At 42.2% G+C, this 18,331-nt stretch overlaps 1 protein-coding gene across 7 annotated transcripts in view; it reads left to right on the top strand.

Annotated features, from left to right (window-relative positions):
• The window catches only part of CLEC16A (C-type lectin domain containing 16A), a 79,160-nt gene that overhangs the window by 20,409 nt on the left and 40,420 nt on the right, over positions 1-18,331 (top strand). For all 7 annotated transcript variants that reach the window (XM_061473255.1, XM_061473257.1, XM_061473256.1 and 4 more), the window contains 3 exons: positions 1,607-1,835; positions 3,206-3,335; positions 9,790-9,890. In XM_061473255.1, coding sequence (XP_061329239.1) covers positions 1,607-1,835; positions 3,206-3,335; positions 9,790-9,890 — 460 coding nt within the window. The remainder of the gene's footprint in view (positions 1-1,606; positions 1,836-3,205; positions 3,336-9,789; positions 9,891-18,331) is intronic.

Raw genomic sequence — 18,331 nt, 5'->3', positions numbered from 1 at the left:
CAGTTTTCCTTCTATATTTTATCCCTATATTTCTGGGTTTAGGTGGCATCAGAAGAAATATTATCTTTTACCTCATGATAAGAGTTGAGTATGTGTAGCCAACAGAATATATTTAAACTTGTTAGCAGTCATCACACTAAAGTTTACCTTACTTCCTGTGAGATCTGTTTCTCTGCATAATTCCGATGTGGGCCAGTTCCACCTATTTCATGTTTCTTGTTTAACCTACTTTCTCCTTCCCATAAAAGCTGTTACAGTTACTGCCTTATTTTGCCAGCACACATTGCACAAGATAAACCATAATTGAAAGCATGGTTGAAAGACATATTAGAAGTATGAAATAGCAGTATCTCAAACTGTATAATCAACTTAGATAAAGCATATACTATGTAAATTATTTTCAAGTCTGATTTTAGAATGTTTTAAGTATATAGACTTGTTATATTTAGCAGGATAGCATATGTTGACTTTTTCTCAGCATTCTGTCTTGAGATGGACTAGACCATGGCTCAGTGCTTACAAGCACATTTCTGTCTATTGGTCTCAATTATTTTGCTCTTATGGTAAACAGCATCTTCTAAATGCAAGCATGATAAGTATGGGCATTCTTAATAAAGAAAGCAGCTACAGGATTCTAGGAAGCAATTTTCAGAAGTGAATGCAAGAAGAGAAAAATGCATTATGCAACTTGCATGGTACTTTTCCTTTTTTTCCCTAAAGAATAAGACTTAATGAGTTCTTCCCTTATGACTTTTCTGACCAGAAACCATCAATAAAAGGTAATCTGGTTGTAACTCTGGTTGGTTTAAAACTTTCCTGTGTTGCCGTTTGATCAGTCTAAAAATACATTGGAGAGGTTACTTGGGGACACGAGTGTGGTAAATTTCACATTGTGGGTTTTTTTTGGTGTTGTGAAAGATACCTCCTACTGTCTGGGGTTTTTTTTCAGTGCAAAACGCAAGGAGATTTATGCAAGATTTCTATGAAACCTATTAAAAAAGTCAGAAGATTCAGAGAAACATTTGTCTTGTAGAAGGCTTCTTCCCAGATCTCTTTCTAATGTCTTACTTTTTATGTATAGGTGTTCCTTATTCAGTGAAGGGAGGGATTTTTCTAAATGTTTTGTGAAGTCTCTGTTAGGATGGCACGGCTAGTGCAGACTCTTGGAAATAACTTACTCTGGGAGTAATTTGTCATCTAAATGAATTTTCTTGCTCTGTAAATTAATAATCAGTAAAATCAGGTGGTGATCGCTTACTGTTTGAATTTGTGTGTACTCACTGTCTCAACTATTCAGGAAGTTAAAAGGAGGGGAAAAAAATATAAATTTTATTGATGAGATAGGTAGTTCTGTATCTTCTGTCTCAAGATGGCGTACTTGTTAATAAGAGATCTTCAGGGTATATTACTCTGGAGGTGATTGTTCTACTGAAAATTTGATACATCTTGAGTTCTGCCTTTTTGTAGTTTAAAATGTCTTGGAGAGTTTTAATGGCCTGCTAATTTTCATTCTGAAACCCCTCTTTTATGTGAACTGAAATTTTCTTTATCAGTTGGAGTTAAAAATGTATTGCTATAACTCAGTGTAAACTTTTCAAATTTACAGGCAAAGTCAAGTATCAGATGTTTCATAAAACCAACAGAAACACTTGAGAGGTCTCTTGAAATTAACAAACAGAAGGGGAAGAAGAGAGTGCAGAAAAGACCCAACTATAAAAATGTTGGTGAAGAAGATGAAGAGGAGAGAGGATCTGAAGATAACCAAGATGACCTAGATAAAACTAAAGGTATAGAAGCGAGTTCAAAGAGCATCCGAACAAGCAGTGAAAGTGAAGGTGAGTATAACAGCAAATTAAAAGGACACAGTTTGGATACTTTTATTTAGTGTGTTTATCACAGTGTTAGCTGTGATCTGTTGCATCACTTGTTCTCTTGTTGCACTAGGGGAATGTGGGCCTATTAAATTTGTTTCAGTCTTTGGCTGTAATTTTTTTTGGTCATGTTAAATTATTCTGACAGAGCATGCGCTTCTAATCCGATTAAAAATTATGAAAGTGTTTTCATGTCTTCTGTAGTCTTCAGCCTTATCATAAGTGCATGCTTTGCAGCTAGGTGTACATGGTTATGGGGCACTTTATAAGTAGACTTCAACTTTCTAACTTCTTCTGTAGTAAGGCACATGGTGTAGTCACTTCACTTACATGGTAAAGGTGGTCAGGAGTATTTTATGTGTGCTAAAACTGAGAGCACATGATAGAAGGTGGTATTAAGTATTTCAGAACTGAAAAAAAACCACCTTATTTTTTTAATTCTTAATTGAATGTTTTCAGGATTTTTGATGTAATGCTACCCTTAAGAATTGGTTTTATAGGACGAGTGGTCTTGCAGCATATTGTAACTGTTTTATTTTGCTAGTTAGTAACTGTTAGAAGAATGTGTGCTAGAAACTAGCCTTTAGACATAAATTGAGAAAAATGTGGCAGAATTTCATGCAAGTAATTCAGAACAAGACTTTTATGCTTTGACAGCTCTCTCCAAACATGGTTGCATTTCGATTTAGGTAAGCAGTCTGAGAAGGCATTTCATTAAATGGTGTCAAATAACTGATTTGTTGCCCACCATGATTTGAAGAAAATATGACATGATGTACTCTTTAAACAGGAACCTTTAGTGGTTATCTTTGTCCAAATTCTTAAGCAAAAGCTAGACTTGGTCCTAATACTTTTACTTAAAGCCAATAGGAATGAAGCACTTGGGTCCAAATAACCTGTTTGCTGTAACTGTAGAGACCTGTTTGCACCCTCTATGAAACTTGATGGCCACCCATGCCCCAATCTCACCATTATTTTCACATAGGTTTTTCTTTTTTCCCAGAAAGAAGTTCTGTGTGTTTTCTTCCAGTGGTTTGGAGGGAAGGGGGATTGCTGTTTCTTGTTTACATGCCAAAATCTATATATTGTCTTTACATATATTATGTTTGTGCATAATTTTCATATAGCAGTTAAATTCCTTAAAGAAATATAAACAAACTATTTTAATGAGAAGAAATTTTGCCTACATCTATTAATTCATTGACCTTTCCAAGGTTCTGGTTGCACCTCCAAGATATAATTGCATCAGTCACTTTTAATGCAAAATGGAAAGTACAAAAGAGCTTACATAGCTGTTTGTTAAAAATATAAAGTTTTTTTTGGTTTGGTTTTAGAAATAGAGATGGTAATCATGGAGAGGTGTAAACTGTCAGAATTGCCTATCTCTACTGTGACTGAACAGAATACAACAGATGAAGAGAAGAGTGCAGCTGCCTCTGGGAGTGAGATAACGAACTGGAACAGGTATAAAGATACTGCAGTGTATTTTGCTGGATTTCTTCCTTACTTGCACTCCTGTTAATTCTCTCACTTCTCTTAAAGGAAGTTTCAGATCTGCTTCCGATGAAAATTGCAGGGTATTTTGTGGATCACAAATAAGTGAGGCAACTTGTGGGATGAGAAAAATGGGATAAGACCTCTACCGATCAGTTTTGAAAATAGTCCTGTTCCTTTGTGCCTTCCTTTATGGTAGTTGTGATGCCTCAAGTTAGTAAAATTAAATTACAGAATATTAACACAATAATACCAGAATATAAATGTTTTATTTCCAGAATTTTCTAAAACTCTAAATTAAGAAGTTTTCTTAATGACATATGGTCATGTCTGCCAATTTTGTATATACCTGTAGGGAGGAAAAAAAAAAAAATTCTTCTGATCAGGGCTGAATTTGGAAGAATTTTAGAATAGCAGTTGTGGATAAACCCTACTAACTTACGAACAGTTTCCAAGGTCCATCAGCATATCTTAGGGTTATTGAAGACTTTTGAAGCACAGCTTTTAAGTGTTTTGGGGAGAAGAAGTTGCTCTAACTTCAAAATTTAAACTTGGATATATTAAATGCCCCATAGGCACTTTTTCAGTATAAATTTTGCACTCCTGTTATTAGAACGCTAAGAAAAAGAAACTGAATGTGCCATCTCTAACCCAAAAGTAATTGCAAATGTGTCCCTTGGGGAAATGCACATGTTTAATAGGATTTGAAATTTATTTTTAAACTTGGGAAATGCTGCCTAGTATTCCCAGAATTTCATTCTGTCTCCATTATAGCTTTGACGTAGCTTAGATTGCATTCATTAATAAAGATAACAATTTCACTGTAAAAGTGAAATTGAACCTTGACTTGAACTGGCTTTAAAATACGTTTTTCTAGATTATTGATATTTTGACTAAAATACGTGCCAAATGGCTTTTAGAAAGAAATTGGCAATGACTTCACTGAATACTAAAACAGCTGAGGTGCTCAGGTGGTGAAAATTGCAAAATACTTATGTGTGAGATGCCAGTGCATTTGGCAAATACCTGCATTTCAGAATTCTTTTGATCTGCAGATATGATCTGTCAGCATCTTTCCTAGATATAAACAGCATCAAAGAATGTGCAGAGCTAAAGATAGTTTTAAAATAAGGATAGATCCTGTGTAGGGCATTTGTGGCCTTAGTTTTGTACAAACATTTTTGGCAGATATTTGGTGGATAAGCTGGTACAGCTTAAGATTTCATGTTATTCTATATGCCAATTGTAATATTTGAAGCAGTAGCTAAATTTCTCAAAACATTTGCTCAAGTGTGTGTAGCTTTTTTCTTACACTGATTGGAGTTGCTGAGTCTTGTGAATAAGGTAAGCCATGTGGTAATGGAAAATACAGAGATCTTTTATGTCATGCTTGAAGTGGGAGAAACTTTCTTAACTGGGATAATCATTAATGATTATGATGATAGTGATTCCTAAAATGTTGCAGTTTTCCATTGTGGGCAGTCTACAAGAATAAATAATTTGAAGAATACTTGTATGGCATTTAGAATCATAGAATAGTTAGGATTGGAAAGGACCTTGAGATCATCTAGTTCCAACCCCCCTGCCATGGGCAGGGACACCTCTCACTAAACCATACCACCCAAGGCTTTGTCCAACCTGGTCTTGAACACTGCCAGGGATGGGGCAGTCACAACCTCACTGGGCAACCTATTCCAGTGCCTCACCACCCTAACAGGAAAGAATTTCCTTCTTATATCCAATCTAAACTTCCCCTGTTTAAGTTTTAACCCGTTATCCCTTGCCCTATCACTACAGTCCCTAATGAAGAGTCCCTGCCCAGCATCCCTATAGGCCCCCTTCAGATACTGGAAGGCTGCTATGAGATCTCCATGCAGCTTTGTCTTCTCCAGGCTGAACAGCCCCAACTTTCTCAGCCTGTCTTCATACAGGAAGTGTTCCAGTCCCCTGATCATCCTCATGGCCCTCCTCTGGACTTGTTCCAAGAGTTCCATGTCCTTTTTATGTTGAGGACACCAGAACTGCACACAATACTCCAGGTGAGGTCTCACAAGAGCAGAGTAGAAGGGCAGGATGACCTCCTTCGACCTGCTGGTCAAGCTCCTTTTGATGCAGCCCAGGATACAGTTAGCTTTCTGGGCTGCAAGCGCACACTGAAGCCGGCTCATGTTCATTTTCTCATCAACCAACAACCCCAAGTCCTTCTCTGCAGGGCTGCTCTGAATCTCTTCTCTGCCCAACCTGTAGCTGTGCTTAGGATTGCTCCCACCCAGGTGTAGGACCTTGCACTTGTCATGGTCAAACTTCATGAGGTTGGCATCAGCCCACCTCACAAGCGTGTCAGGGTCCCTCTGGATGGCATTCCTTCCCTCCAGCATATCAACTGAACCACACAGCTTGGTGTCATCAGCAAACTTGCTGAGGGCACTCTCAATTCCACTGTCCATGTCACCAACAAAGATGTTAAACAAGACTGGTCCCAACACCGATCCGTGAGGGACGCCACTCGTTACTGGTCTCCAGCCGGACATTGAACCATTGACCACAACTCTTTGCATGCCGCCATCCAGCCAGTTCTTTATCCACCGAGTGGTCCATCCATCAAATTGATGTCTCTCCAATTTAGAAACAAGGATGTCATGTGAGACAGTGTCGAACTCTTTACACGAGTCCAGGTAGATGACATCAACTGCTCTACCCCTGTCCATCAGTTTTATAGCCCCATCATAAAAGGCCACCAAATTGGTCAGGCAGGATTCGCTCTTAGTGAAGCCATGCTGGCTGTCACCAAGCACCTTGTTGATTTTCATGTGCCTTAGCATGCCTTCCAGGAGAATCTGCTCCAAGATTTTGCCAGGCACAGAGGTGAGACTGACTGGTCTGTAATTCCCTGGGTCATCCATTTTTCCCCTTCTTGAAAATGGGGGTTATATTTCCCTTTTTCCAGTCATCGGGAACTTCACCTGACTGCCATGATTTCTCAAATATGATGGCCAGCGGCTTCGCAACTTCATTTGCCAGCTCCTTCAGGACCAGCGGATGGATCTCATCAGTACCCATGGAGTTGTGCACGTTCAGATTTTTGAGATGGTCTCGAACCAGTTCCTCTCCTACAGTGGGCGCAAGGTCTTCATTCTCACAGTCCCTGCATCTGCCTTCCAAGACTTGGGTGGTTTGGTCAGAGCCTTTGCCAGTGAAGACCGAGGCAAAGAAGTCATTCAGAACCTCAGCCTTCTCCAAATCCAGGGTAGTCAGCTCTCCTGAGAGCTTCCTGAGGGGGCCTATGTTGTCCCTAGTCTGTTTTTTATTTGCTACGTACCTGTGGAATCCCTTCCTGTTATCCTTAACATCCCTAGCTAAGTTTAATTCTAACTGTGCCTTAGCTTTCCTTACCTGGTCCCTAGTTGAGGCTCCTGGATGCTGATCTCCCCACCGCTCTGGTGTTGAAGGTGTGCTCTCTCAAGCTACTCACCTCAGCAATTCACCTCAGCAATTTAACCTGTTTCTCCTATGAAGTCACTATAGTAAAAGGCTAATAAAGGAAGAAAATGCTTACAGAGTTAAGAAATACAATGGAAAATACTTGCCATATGGCCATTATTAATATTTAATATGAAAAATGTTTTTTAAAATTTGTTCGACACTTGTTGAAAATAAACAGAAAACAGTGGTATTTGAAGTTTAAAAAGCTGTAGCTGTGAAAGGTTTTCAGTCTCCCTTAGCCTTTTTACTACTGTGGAGAACATAAAAGAGAAAGTTCAAGTGTTCTTGGTGTAATTTATTTTGATGTGCCTCACTACTGAGAGCTTAAGCCTAAAGGCTTGTGTCCTGGGTTCAGCAGTAGCAGTCATTTTTCTCCTTCTTGGTAGCTGGTGCAGTGCAGTGTTTTGACTTTCGGCCTGGGAACAGAACTGATAGCGATGTTTTGGTTTGGCCAAGGACTTTGTGAGCCTCATGCTCTGCCAGGGAGGAGGGGAAGCCGAGAGGAAGCAGGGACAGGACACCTGACCCAAACTGACCAGAGAGCTATTCCGTACCACAGCACGTCATGCCCAGGATGTAACTGGGAGTTAGCTGGAAGGGCTGAGAGACTGCAGGGTTGGAGGAGGTATCGGTCGGAGCTTGGTCGGGCTTGGGGGGTGAGTTATCGGTCAGCTGGTGCTGAGGTGTTGTATTCTCTTCCCTTGTTATTTCCTTTATCATTATTATTATTGGTGGTAGCAGTAGTGATTTGTGTTATACCTTAGTTACTAAACTGTTCTTATCTCAACCCGTGGGAGTTGCATTCTTTTTGATTCTCCTCTCCGTCCCTCCGGGAGTAGGGGGAGGGAAAGAAGGGGGGGGGTGTGGGGTGTGTGTGTGAGTGAACAAGTTGCCTGACTGGCTTTAAACCACGCCAGCTTGTTTTAAATTAACTTCCTTTTATGATATGTTACATAGTAAAGTTTTTTCGAGAATGCAAAATCTTCATGCTACGTTGTACCTTCTGTTGCTACCTTCTTACAGCTGAGGTTTTTCTGGGTCTCTCCTGCATTTAGGTCTCTACTGTAATCATATTTTCTTAAAATTCTGTAGTTTCACAAATCTAAGTAGTATGTGGCTGAAAACAAGGAAAAATGCACTAGAGATTATAGAAGTCATTTAATACCATGTAATATTACTTTTACATCATATGTTAGTTTTTAGGGTAATTACTGTCTGTTGTTGGTATGACAACAGACCCAGTGCTGTAGCATTTCTGTATTTTAGTAGTCTTGAACCTGGATATTTTGGTCCTTTTTCTTCTTCAGACCTGGAAGCTGGACTCCTTTTGCTGTGTGTAAAGCACCCCTTTTCAGGATGTCATGAGGCTTATAGGGCTTCTTCAATGCTTAGGAAGACTGAAGGCACTCTTGGTTTATTTTCAACATTGCTAATTCTTCAGGCTGCTTTTGCATGAGTAGTTACTTCCTTTTGAGACCTACAATAGGAGTATCTGTACCTAAGCAATTTGGATTAGGTACGTAGGGCAGTGCTGAACTTGGGCAAAGAGAGAGCACAGTTCAGTGGCAGTTGATCATGGAGGATGCTTGTAGTCCAGCTTCAGAAATGCCCAAGCATACGACTGTGAGGTTGTGAACTGAGCAGAGGAACAGTGTTTTCAGTTATTCTTGTCATAGCCTTGTTTTAATAAAAGAGAGTGTGTTGTTGAAATGTGTGTGGAGGGGAAGTGTTAAATACATTGTTGTGACTTTGAGTGGCTTACTGGGATACATTAAGTGTGACCATCAGGGTGCCACAGGTCTGGGATCGGTATGTTGTGTTCTAATCTTTGATAGCTGTTAGGACCCATCACTAACCACAGCAATGAGTTTGAAGTGAATGCTTTTTGTCTGTTAAGTCTGAAGATAGGAAAATATACTTGGTTTTATGAGTGGGGATGCTATGATATTGTATTTTATTTGGATATAATTTGGGTAACGTAAGGATGGTTTTTCCTTTTCACTGTTAAAAAAATTCTTTGAGAAGTAGAAATTCTCCCTTTTCGATCAAGGTTCTAAACTCTCTTATCACTTCCATGATTTCTTATTTTTTTAATTTTTTTCTGTCTGGACCACCTGTGAAAACTAACCTAATTTCTACTCGTGCTCTGAGCTGACTGGGTGCAAGCCAGCTGAAGACAAGAAGCCAAGTTGCCTTACTGTCAGGTTTTTGCTAGTATCTGTTGAATCTTTGAGCTTTCCAAACAGCTTCTGGATTAACTTGACTTTTCTGGTCTGTTCAGGGTATGGGTGAAGGGTGACCATGATGCTATTTGTAGCTTCCTGTATGTATTTCAGAGGTTACACATGCTTAAAAGTCATGGGGAAAAAAGGCTTATCTGCAGCCTAAACATTTCTTTTTTCCATTCAGATATTCCATCCCTGATAATTTTCTTCCTAGAACTGTTTGAAGTTAAGTTTTTGACTGATTCTTTCAGAATAACCTAGCTTCCTCCAAACTTCTAGTGAAACCTGCTTTCTTGTAATAGTAAAAACTTCAAGTCCGTTTAGTACATGAGATTTAAGGTAGGGTTTTTTTAATGCAACAGTGATAGCAGCTCTTTAATGTTAATTATGTAAATATTTAAACCAGGCTTTTGCTTACATACATGCTAAATGTGCTACAGACAACTTAGTAAATGTGTCAACAGACACTTGGAAAGTATTATGTAAAAAATCCCATTAAAACATGAGAATTTATGTCAGGATGTAATAATGTAATACAAAGCTTAGCTATGATCTGAATCTCTTAAACAGGTTCATTTTTTGTTTAATGCCTGCAAATGTGATTACTGTAATTTTGCCTCTTCCATTAGCTACATTTAGAACAACATAGTTAACTTGTTTTTCTGTAGATGTCTTCTTTTTCTTCTGACCAATTGTAAAATTACTCCTTCCCACAGGCCTTTTCTTGATATGGTTTATAATGCACTGGACTGTGCTGAAGATGATTACTATGCCCTCTTTGTGCTCTGTCTTTTATATGCAATGTCACACAACAAAGGTAAGCAATGTTTGCTTCTTCTAGGGAGACTAATGAGGCACATAGTTTTGGACAGGCAGGATCTGTTTGTAACTTCTGTTTATGCATGCCTTAAAGGATGAGAAATTCTTTACATGGGGGAGGAAGAAAAAAGTATGCTGTAAGTAAAAACAGTTGCTAAGGATCACATTTTTAAGAACAATTTGGTCGAAAGCTTTGTGAACATCAGGTAACTTTTCTTCCATTGGTTTCTTGGAAGTGGAATAGGACTGTTCTGTTTAATTTTTCATCTCTTAATATCAGTTGAAGTCCACTGTATTCAATCTGCAGATATATGGCATCCAGTTTTTTCCCCACTTTGTGATTGCTGCATGTAAGCCAGGTATAAAATGTTCCAAAACTTGCCGCCGTATGTTAAAATTAAATCTTTGTATACTTTTAGCTTATAGATATTGCCTGAGGCCTGAGAATCAGATGTGATTATGAAAGTCATGTGCTGCCTATTTCTATCCAGCTTTGGCAGTCCTTCAGTTATTCTTTTTGAACTATGCAACTCCTCACCAGCTGCCTCATCCATTATGCCGTAATTGATTAAAAGTTTATTTGTCAGTGTTCTATGCCATAAGACATCTTGCAGGTCTCCCAAGGAGCCTGGACTATGTTTATAAACTAGCAAACCTATGTTAAATGTGTACTTTGTTATAATTCAGACAGTACGAGAATACATAACCTTTTCAAAGGGATGGTTATGATTAGCTTTTGTGCTGTTTATCTTTCTGTGCATTTTAAATAGATTCCTTCTGGAACAGTAATGTAAATAGCTTATACATGGGAATGTATGTCATGAACTGAGAGCAGAATTTGAATTATTTTTAGCTTATGAGTATAGTTTCTATGACATACTAGTTATTTAAATGAATTAACTGCTACAGTAAACTTAGCACTAAGTAAACTTAGCAAGAGAGCCATCAGGTGTGATGGCATGCTTGAAAGCAAGGATACCATTTTAGCTTCAAGGTACCTCTAATGGTCAGGTAGAGTGGAAACGGAGTCTTGAGGAAACTAGCTAAGATAAGCGTCTCCTGCTCTCCTCCATCCTCTTGATGGCTTTGTCTTTTTCCAACAATGCTTCTCTGAGATGATAATTTACAGACAATTCCAGGGCTTTCACAATCTCTTATGACATAAGATAATAACACAACTAATATCACCCAAGATAGCACCACAGCCTTGCCATGTTCTAGCCCTCTCTGACTCGCATCTCTTATTTCCCAGCCCACCCTACAACCAGTATACCTCTTCCAAAAAATGTCTTTTACTAAAGGCCTTTTGAGCATCACTGTGCTAGAAAACCCTGATGTCAAAAATTGATTCTCTTTGCTTAAAATTCATTAGTTGAAGCTGTGAATAGCCAAAATCATTAGCTGTAGCTGTTGCAGCTTCAGAATGTCCCCAGAAGCCTTTCAGTGTCATTGTAAAGGAGTAAACATGTACTCTAGGGTTGTATTTCCTAAGAATTCTTCTACTTAAGACTACAGTCCTTCAGCCCACTGTTTTTTTCCTTCAGTATAATTAGTCACTATTCAATATCTTTTTTCCCAGAAAAAAGTCTGACATCCTCTCTTGTTTCAAAGATGATTTGCTTACATCTGTAGTATTGCTGTAAACAGTGAGGAATGCAGCGGATACAGCCTCTTGCTGCTTAGTTTCAGCAGTCTCTGTGCTCTTTATTTTCCACCCAATATCCAGGGTTACCAAGAGAAATACAACAGGCGGTGAAATATCTAACTTTCAAGACACTAAACATATCCTTGCCCTAAACTCGAGGTACCTGTTATTTGTTAAGAGGTCAAAATACACACTTCCTTCTTTGATGGTCACATCAGACCTTTCTAAATGAAAAATTCTTTAGGTTATATTCATTGGCTTTCTTTGTCAATAGTTTACATTAGCCTGGTGCTCTTTGGAAGCTAATTTCCCTTCTCCCCATATCCTTGGTCCTAGGTGTTAGATGCTGGACAGATAATGACATCCAGGTTTGGTGGTCTTGTCTTTCACGAGCCCACTCCTCCCGTGGCCTGTAATAGACTGCTTTCAGCCTTAAGGGGCCAAAGAATCAGTGCATCTGTCTTGAAGAAGAGGGGTTTTACAAGCTGTTAATTTAGTGCCCGTTTGATGCAAGAACGAATGTTGTTCTTTAAAAGTTCAGGAGCTGTTAAAGAGCAGCTCTTCCGTTCTACCCTGGATTCAATATCAGTCATGAAAGGTGCCTCAGGATTGAGCTGGAGTCAATGTGTTTATATCTGAATTCAATATAATGCAAGAGATCTCTCTGCTTACAGACTTTCTCAGGATACAGGTCAGTGACCCTTTTCTTTTACAAAAGGGCATGAAGGTCCAAACATGGAGAGTTGTTTCCTCAGTTTCAGGAAGCAGTAACTCTCTAAGAGTTGTGCGTCTAGGATCTGATTACCTGTTTACTGCCCGACAGAGATGGTAAATGCTGTAGTGAGCACTTGAATCAGTTCACCAGGTAATGAATTGGAAATCTAGGATGATTTCTTGTGACTGAGTGCAATACAAACTTGTGCTCTCTACACCACAGGAAAACGAGTTGTGGTTTTCTATTTCAGTATATTAGCTGTTTCAGGTCTGTTCCTGATTCCCTAGCTGGTCAGTTTGAATTTCACCATTTCCCCCCAATCCTGCTCACTCTGGTACAGTGGTGAAGGCTAAAACAGAGCTTGTTCAGAAAACCACTGAATTGCTCTAGCTTAACCAAGAACTTTGATTTGGGCCTTGCTTCTAAGGGAGCAGCCTTCTCAGTCTTAGTCACTAAATGTAGACACCTTTGAGGCTTTTGATCATGACTCCTTCCATTGGATACTGAGTCTGCATTTTGCACCATGTGCTTGAATGAGTTTAAAGAAAATATGCTTGGTCTTCACCAGCAAGAAATATCTGTGTGAACAATAAAGAAGAATCACAATTTGTGACACATCTGTTTAGGTGCATACATGTACCTCTTGGATCTGAGAGATCTTTAATCCCAGAAGGAACCCTTCATATATGTTGCTAGAGCATGTGCTCTATCTCAAGAATGCAGAACTTGGTGTCCTTGGCAGGCAAACAACCAAAAGAAAGATGCTGAATATGAATTCTTTCACTGTGATTTCAGTTTGGCCACTTTGTTGAGTACCTGTCTGGTCCTGCCTTATTCCTCCCACATGTTTTCTTAGTCTTCTTAATGGTTTTATGTGAGTTAATGACTATGTCCTCCTGTGAAAATTTAATCTGCATATAGGTTTTCTCTAAGAAATGTTACTTGTGAGTAGCTTTTATTCCCAGAAGGAAAACTGTTTCTTAACATTTCATCAAACTGTTAGATTGTTGTGAACACTAGCACTCTGATTGCCCTTGTTCCTTAAATGCTTCCCCTCCTGCCTTCCTTTTTTTAGTCTCATCATGACATTTGTAATACTGTCATTAATCTTCAAATGGACCTTGCTTAGTGAAGAAATAATTCAGGTACCACGAATGGCGGTGTTAATGTACTACAAGTGCAGGTTTGGAAGACACTATAAACCCCGAGATAGTAATCTTCTGTTTTATGGGGTTATTACCATCCTTTAAAACAAGGACAGGGGGATCCTCAGCAGTCCATAACTTCATTTATTTTTAAGAGTCCTTACAGTAACCAGTCTATTCTGAGAAATAACTGCTATTTTAGAGGAAGAAAGAAAGATGGGTTTTGTTTCCTTATACAAATCAGTGAGAATCTATTGGGGAGGGTACTAAATAAAAGGCCACTAGTTACTAAATAAAATTCCTTTTTTCTTTAAACATAAATGAACTGGTCACTTATTCCTAGAGCAGAATTTCAAATTGGACTTCCTCTTTTCCCCTGTAGCCATTACGCTCTTCAGATATATGACTTGACTTTGATTTAGATGCAAACAAATAGTCTGAGAATTCCAGATGCAGCAAAATGGCTTGGATGTCACTATCCACCTGGTATTTGAGTGCCTTCACTAAGTAGGCTCCATTTAAGACTCAGATTTTTCAGCGATACAGGGTCAACGGAGATTAGGAAAATCAGAGGGGATAGCACAGAGACATCTCGATTCCCGACATCTCCCGATCCCCGAAGCCCCAGCAGCCCTTGCGAGAGAGAGGCTGACGTGGAGGGGGGCGTTCCCACGGTGACGGTGACCACCCCCATGCTGCTTGCCTTGAAAAAGCCTTTGAGAGGGCAGCGGTCACTGCCCACTGGGCGCAGGGAGGAACAAGCAGGTCGTGTTGCTGGTGTCCCAGACTGCGGACCAATATGGTAGCCTCCAGAAAGAGAGCTTGCAGTAAGGTGACTACAGCAACTCAGACAGAGACCCCGTCCCAAACCGTGGCTGTTCAGGTCTCTGGGTGCAGGGAGTGCCAGAGCCTGCTGCTGCCGGGGGAGGGAGGACAGCATTCCGCCTGCGGGAGGTGTGAGCAGGTAGAAGATCTGCTTAGCCTGGTGGCAAGACTTAAGGAGGAGGTTGAGACACTGAGGACCATCAGGGAGTGTGAAAGGGAGATCGACTGGTGGGGTAACTCCCTGGCGGGCCAGTCGGAACGGTTCCAGGGAGATACCCCCCAAAAGGGGAAGGACCCCCTGCCTTCTCACACAGAGGGGGATGGCCCGAGACAGCCCCTGCCCTGTAGCTGTTGCGCAGAGGTAGGGGACCAAAAAGACGACGAGGGTTGGAAGCGAGTTCCAGTTCGACGTCGTGGGAAACCCTCCCCCCTTCCTGCCCTGCTTCCCCAGGTGTCCCTCCGTAATAGGTTAGAGGCCCTGGATCTTGAAGGAGAGGTAGGTGAGAATGTGGTGCAAGGCCAGCCCGCAAGGCCACATAGGAAAAGGGGGTCGACTTTGCACCTCAAGACTGCCTCTGTTAAGAAAGAAAGAAGGGTCATTGTAGTAGGGGATTCCCTTCTGAGAGGAACAGAGGGCATGATATGCAGAGTTGACCCTCATCATAGGGAAGTGTGTAGTCTGCCTGGAGCCCGGATCAGGGATATCACCAGGGAGCTCCCCAACGTGGTGCACCTGACAGACTACTACCCGCTGCTGGTCTTCCAGACAGGTGGGGAGGAAGCTGCTTCCCGCAGTCTGAGGGGGATGAAGAAAGACTACAGGGCCTTGGGGCGGATGGTGAAAGAGTCTGGGGCTCAAGTGATCTTCTCCTCACTCCTTCCATCTTCCACTGATGATGTGAGAAGGAATGGGAAGATTCAGTTCATAAACAATTGGCTTCGAGGCTGGTGCTACAGGCAGGGCTTTGGATTCTTTGATAACGGCTGGTTTTATAGGGCACCAGTCTGGACAATGACAAGTGAGAAAGGTTTGTCTCACAGAGGCAAAAGGATGCTGGGGCACGAATTAGCAGGGCTCATTTGGAGAGCTTTAAACTAGATTCGAAGGGGGATGGGGTTGTAGCTGGGCTTGCCCCAGTGGGGCAGCGCTCCAGAATTAATGAAGACTGGGAGGCCTCCTATAATCCTAGGGTGAAATCAGTGTGCTCAGCTCGCTCCCTGAAATGTCTATACACCAATGCACGCAGCATGGGAAATAAGCAGGAGGAGTTGGAAACCTGTGTTAAGTCAGGAGACTATGATCTGGTGGCAATTACAGAGACGTGGTGGGACAGCTCACATGACTGGAATATAATCATGAAGGGCTATGTCCTTTTCAGGAAAGACAGGCCAGCCAGGAAGGGTGGTGGGGTTGCTCTTTATGTGCGGGAGGAACTACAATGCACCGAGTTCTGTCTGGGGACAGATGACGAGCGAGTTGAGAGTCTGTGGGTGAGAATTAAGGGGCAGGCTGGCAGGGGGGATACTGTTGTGGGTGTCTGTTACAGACCACCAGATCAGGGTGAGGAAGTTGACGAGGCCTTCTACAGGCAGCTGAGAGCGGCCTCACAGTCACAGGCTGTGGTCGTCGTGGGGGATTTTAACTTCCCTGATGTTTGCTGGAAGGACCACTCAGCAACCCAGCCGCAGTCCAGGAGGCTCCTCCAGTGTATGGATGATAACTTCCTCCTGCAAATGGTGTATGAGGAGCGCTGCTGGATCTCATCCTCACTAACAAGGAGGATCTGGTTGAAGCAGTAAGGGTTGAGGGCTGCCTTGGTTGCAGCGACCACGAGATGGTGGAGTTCAGGATCTTGTGTGGTAGGACTAGTAGAATACCAAGTAGAATTGCAACCGTGGACTTTAGCAGGGCAAACTTTGGCCTTTTCAAGCAATTGCTAGGGGAAATCCCATGGGCAAAGGCTGCTTGAAGGTAAAGGGGCCCAAGATAGTTGGTTGACATTCAAGGACTGCTTTTTCCGTGCTCAAGATCAGAGCATCCCAACACGTAGGAAGTCAAGGAAGAGGGCCAAGAGACCTGCATGGCTAAATAGGGAATTGCTGGGTATGCTCAAGTGGAAGAGGAGAGTTTACAGGTCATGGAAGGAGGGGCTGGCCACTTGGGAGGAATATAAGGCTGCTGCTAGAGGATGTAGGAAGGCAGCTAGGAGGACTAAGCCATCCTTAGAATTAAACGTGGCTAGAAGGGTCAAGGACAGCAAAAAGAGCGTTTTCAAATACATGGCAGACAAAACTAACACCAGAGGCAATGTAGGCCCACTGATGAACGGGATGGGTGCCCTGGTGACAGAAGATACAGAGATGGCAGAGTTACTGAATGCCTTCTTTGTCTCTGTCTACTCTGCTGCAGGCAGTCCTGAAGAGCCCTGTACCCCGGAGACCTTAGATGAAGTCAGGTCGACGGAGAGGTTTGCCTTAGTCGATGAGGAATGGGTTAGAGACCAGCTGAGCAATCTGGACATCCATAAATCCAGGGGTCCAGATGGGATGCACCCGTGGGTGCTGAGGGAACTGGCGGAAGTCATTGCTAGACCACTGTCCATCATCTTTACCAAGTCTTGGGAAACGGGAGAGGTGCCTGAGGACTGGAGGAAAGCAAATGTCACTCCAGTCTTCAAAAAGGGCAAGAAGGAGGACCCGGGTAACTATAGACCGGTCAGCCTCACCTCCATCCCTGGGAAAGTGATGGAACGCCTTATCCTTGGTGCCATCTTAACGCATATCAAGGATAAGAGGGTTATGAGGGGCAGTCAACATGGCTTCACCAGGGGGAAATCATGTTTGACCAATCTCTTAGCCTTTTATGAGGAAATAACACGGTGGATGGATGATGGCAGAGCAGTGGATGTGGTCTACCTTGACTTCAGCAAAGCATTTGACACAGTCTCCCACAGCATCCTCACAGCTAAATTGAGGAAGTGTGGACTGGATGATCAGGTAGTGAGGTGGACTGCGAACTGGCTGAAGGAGAGAAGCCAGAGAGTTGTAGCCTATGGGGCTGAGTCTAGTTGGAGGCCTGTAACTAGTGGAGTGCCTCAAGGGTCAGTACTGGGACCGGTATTATTTAATATATTCATCAGCGATTTAGATGAGGGAATTGAGTGTACTATCAGCAAGTTTGCTGATGACACTAAGCTGGGAGGAGTGGCTGACACGCCAGAAGGCTGTGCTGCCATCCAGCGAGACCTGGACAGGCTGGAGAGTTGGGCAGGGAGTAACTTGATGAAATATAACAAGGGAAAGTGTAGAGTCCTGCATCTGGGCAGGAACAACCCCAGGTTCCAGTATAGGTTGGGAAACGACCTGTTAGAGAGCAGTGTAGGGGAGAGGGACCTGGGGGTCCTAGTGGACGACAGGATGACCATGAGCCAACACTGTGCCCTTGTGGCTAAGAAGGCCAATGGCATCCTGGGGTGTATTAGAAGGGCGGTGGTTAGTAGGTCGAGAGAGGTCCTCCTTCCCCTCTACTCTGCCCTGGTGAGACCCCATCTGGAATATTGTGTCCAGTTCTGGGCCCCTCAGTTCAAGAAGGACAGGGAGCTGCTGGGGAGAGTCCAGCGCAGGGCAACAAAGATGATTAAGGGAGTGGAGCATCTCCCTTATGAGGAAAGACTGAAGGAGCTGGGTCTCTATAGTTTGGAGAAGAGGAGACTGAGGGGTGACCTTATTAGTGTCTATAAATATATAAAGGGGGAGTGTCACGAGGATGGAGCCAGGCTCTACTCAGTGGCAAACAATGATAGGACAAGGGGTAATGGGTACAAACTGGAACACAAGAGGTTCCACTTAAACTTGAGAAGAAACTTCTTCTCAGTGAGGGTGACAGAACACTGGAACAGGCTGCCCAGGGAGGTTGTGGAGTCTCCTTCTCTGGAGACATTCAAAACCCACCTGGACACATTCCTGTGTAACATTATCTAGGTGTTCCTGCTCCGGCAGGGGGATTGGACTAGATGATCTTTCGAGGTCCCTTCCAATCTCTAGCATACTGTGATACTGCGATACTGTGATGAACGCGTTTAGTCTTTCTGTTGTTCAAAACTAAATTG

This window comes from Pezoporus flaviventris, unplaced genomic scaffold, assembly GCF_033815535.1.
Source record: "Pezoporus flaviventris isolate CSIRO_AGI_PZ_B2104156 unplaced genomic scaffold, CSIRO_AGI_Pfla_v1 ptg000078l, whole genome shotgun sequence".
NCBI classification, from domain to species: Eukaryota; Metazoa; Chordata; class Aves; order Psittaciformes; family Psittacidae; genus Pezoporus; species Pezoporus flaviventris.
Note: the sequence above shows the minus strand (reverse complement) of the source record. Positions and strands in the feature narration are given on the sequence as shown.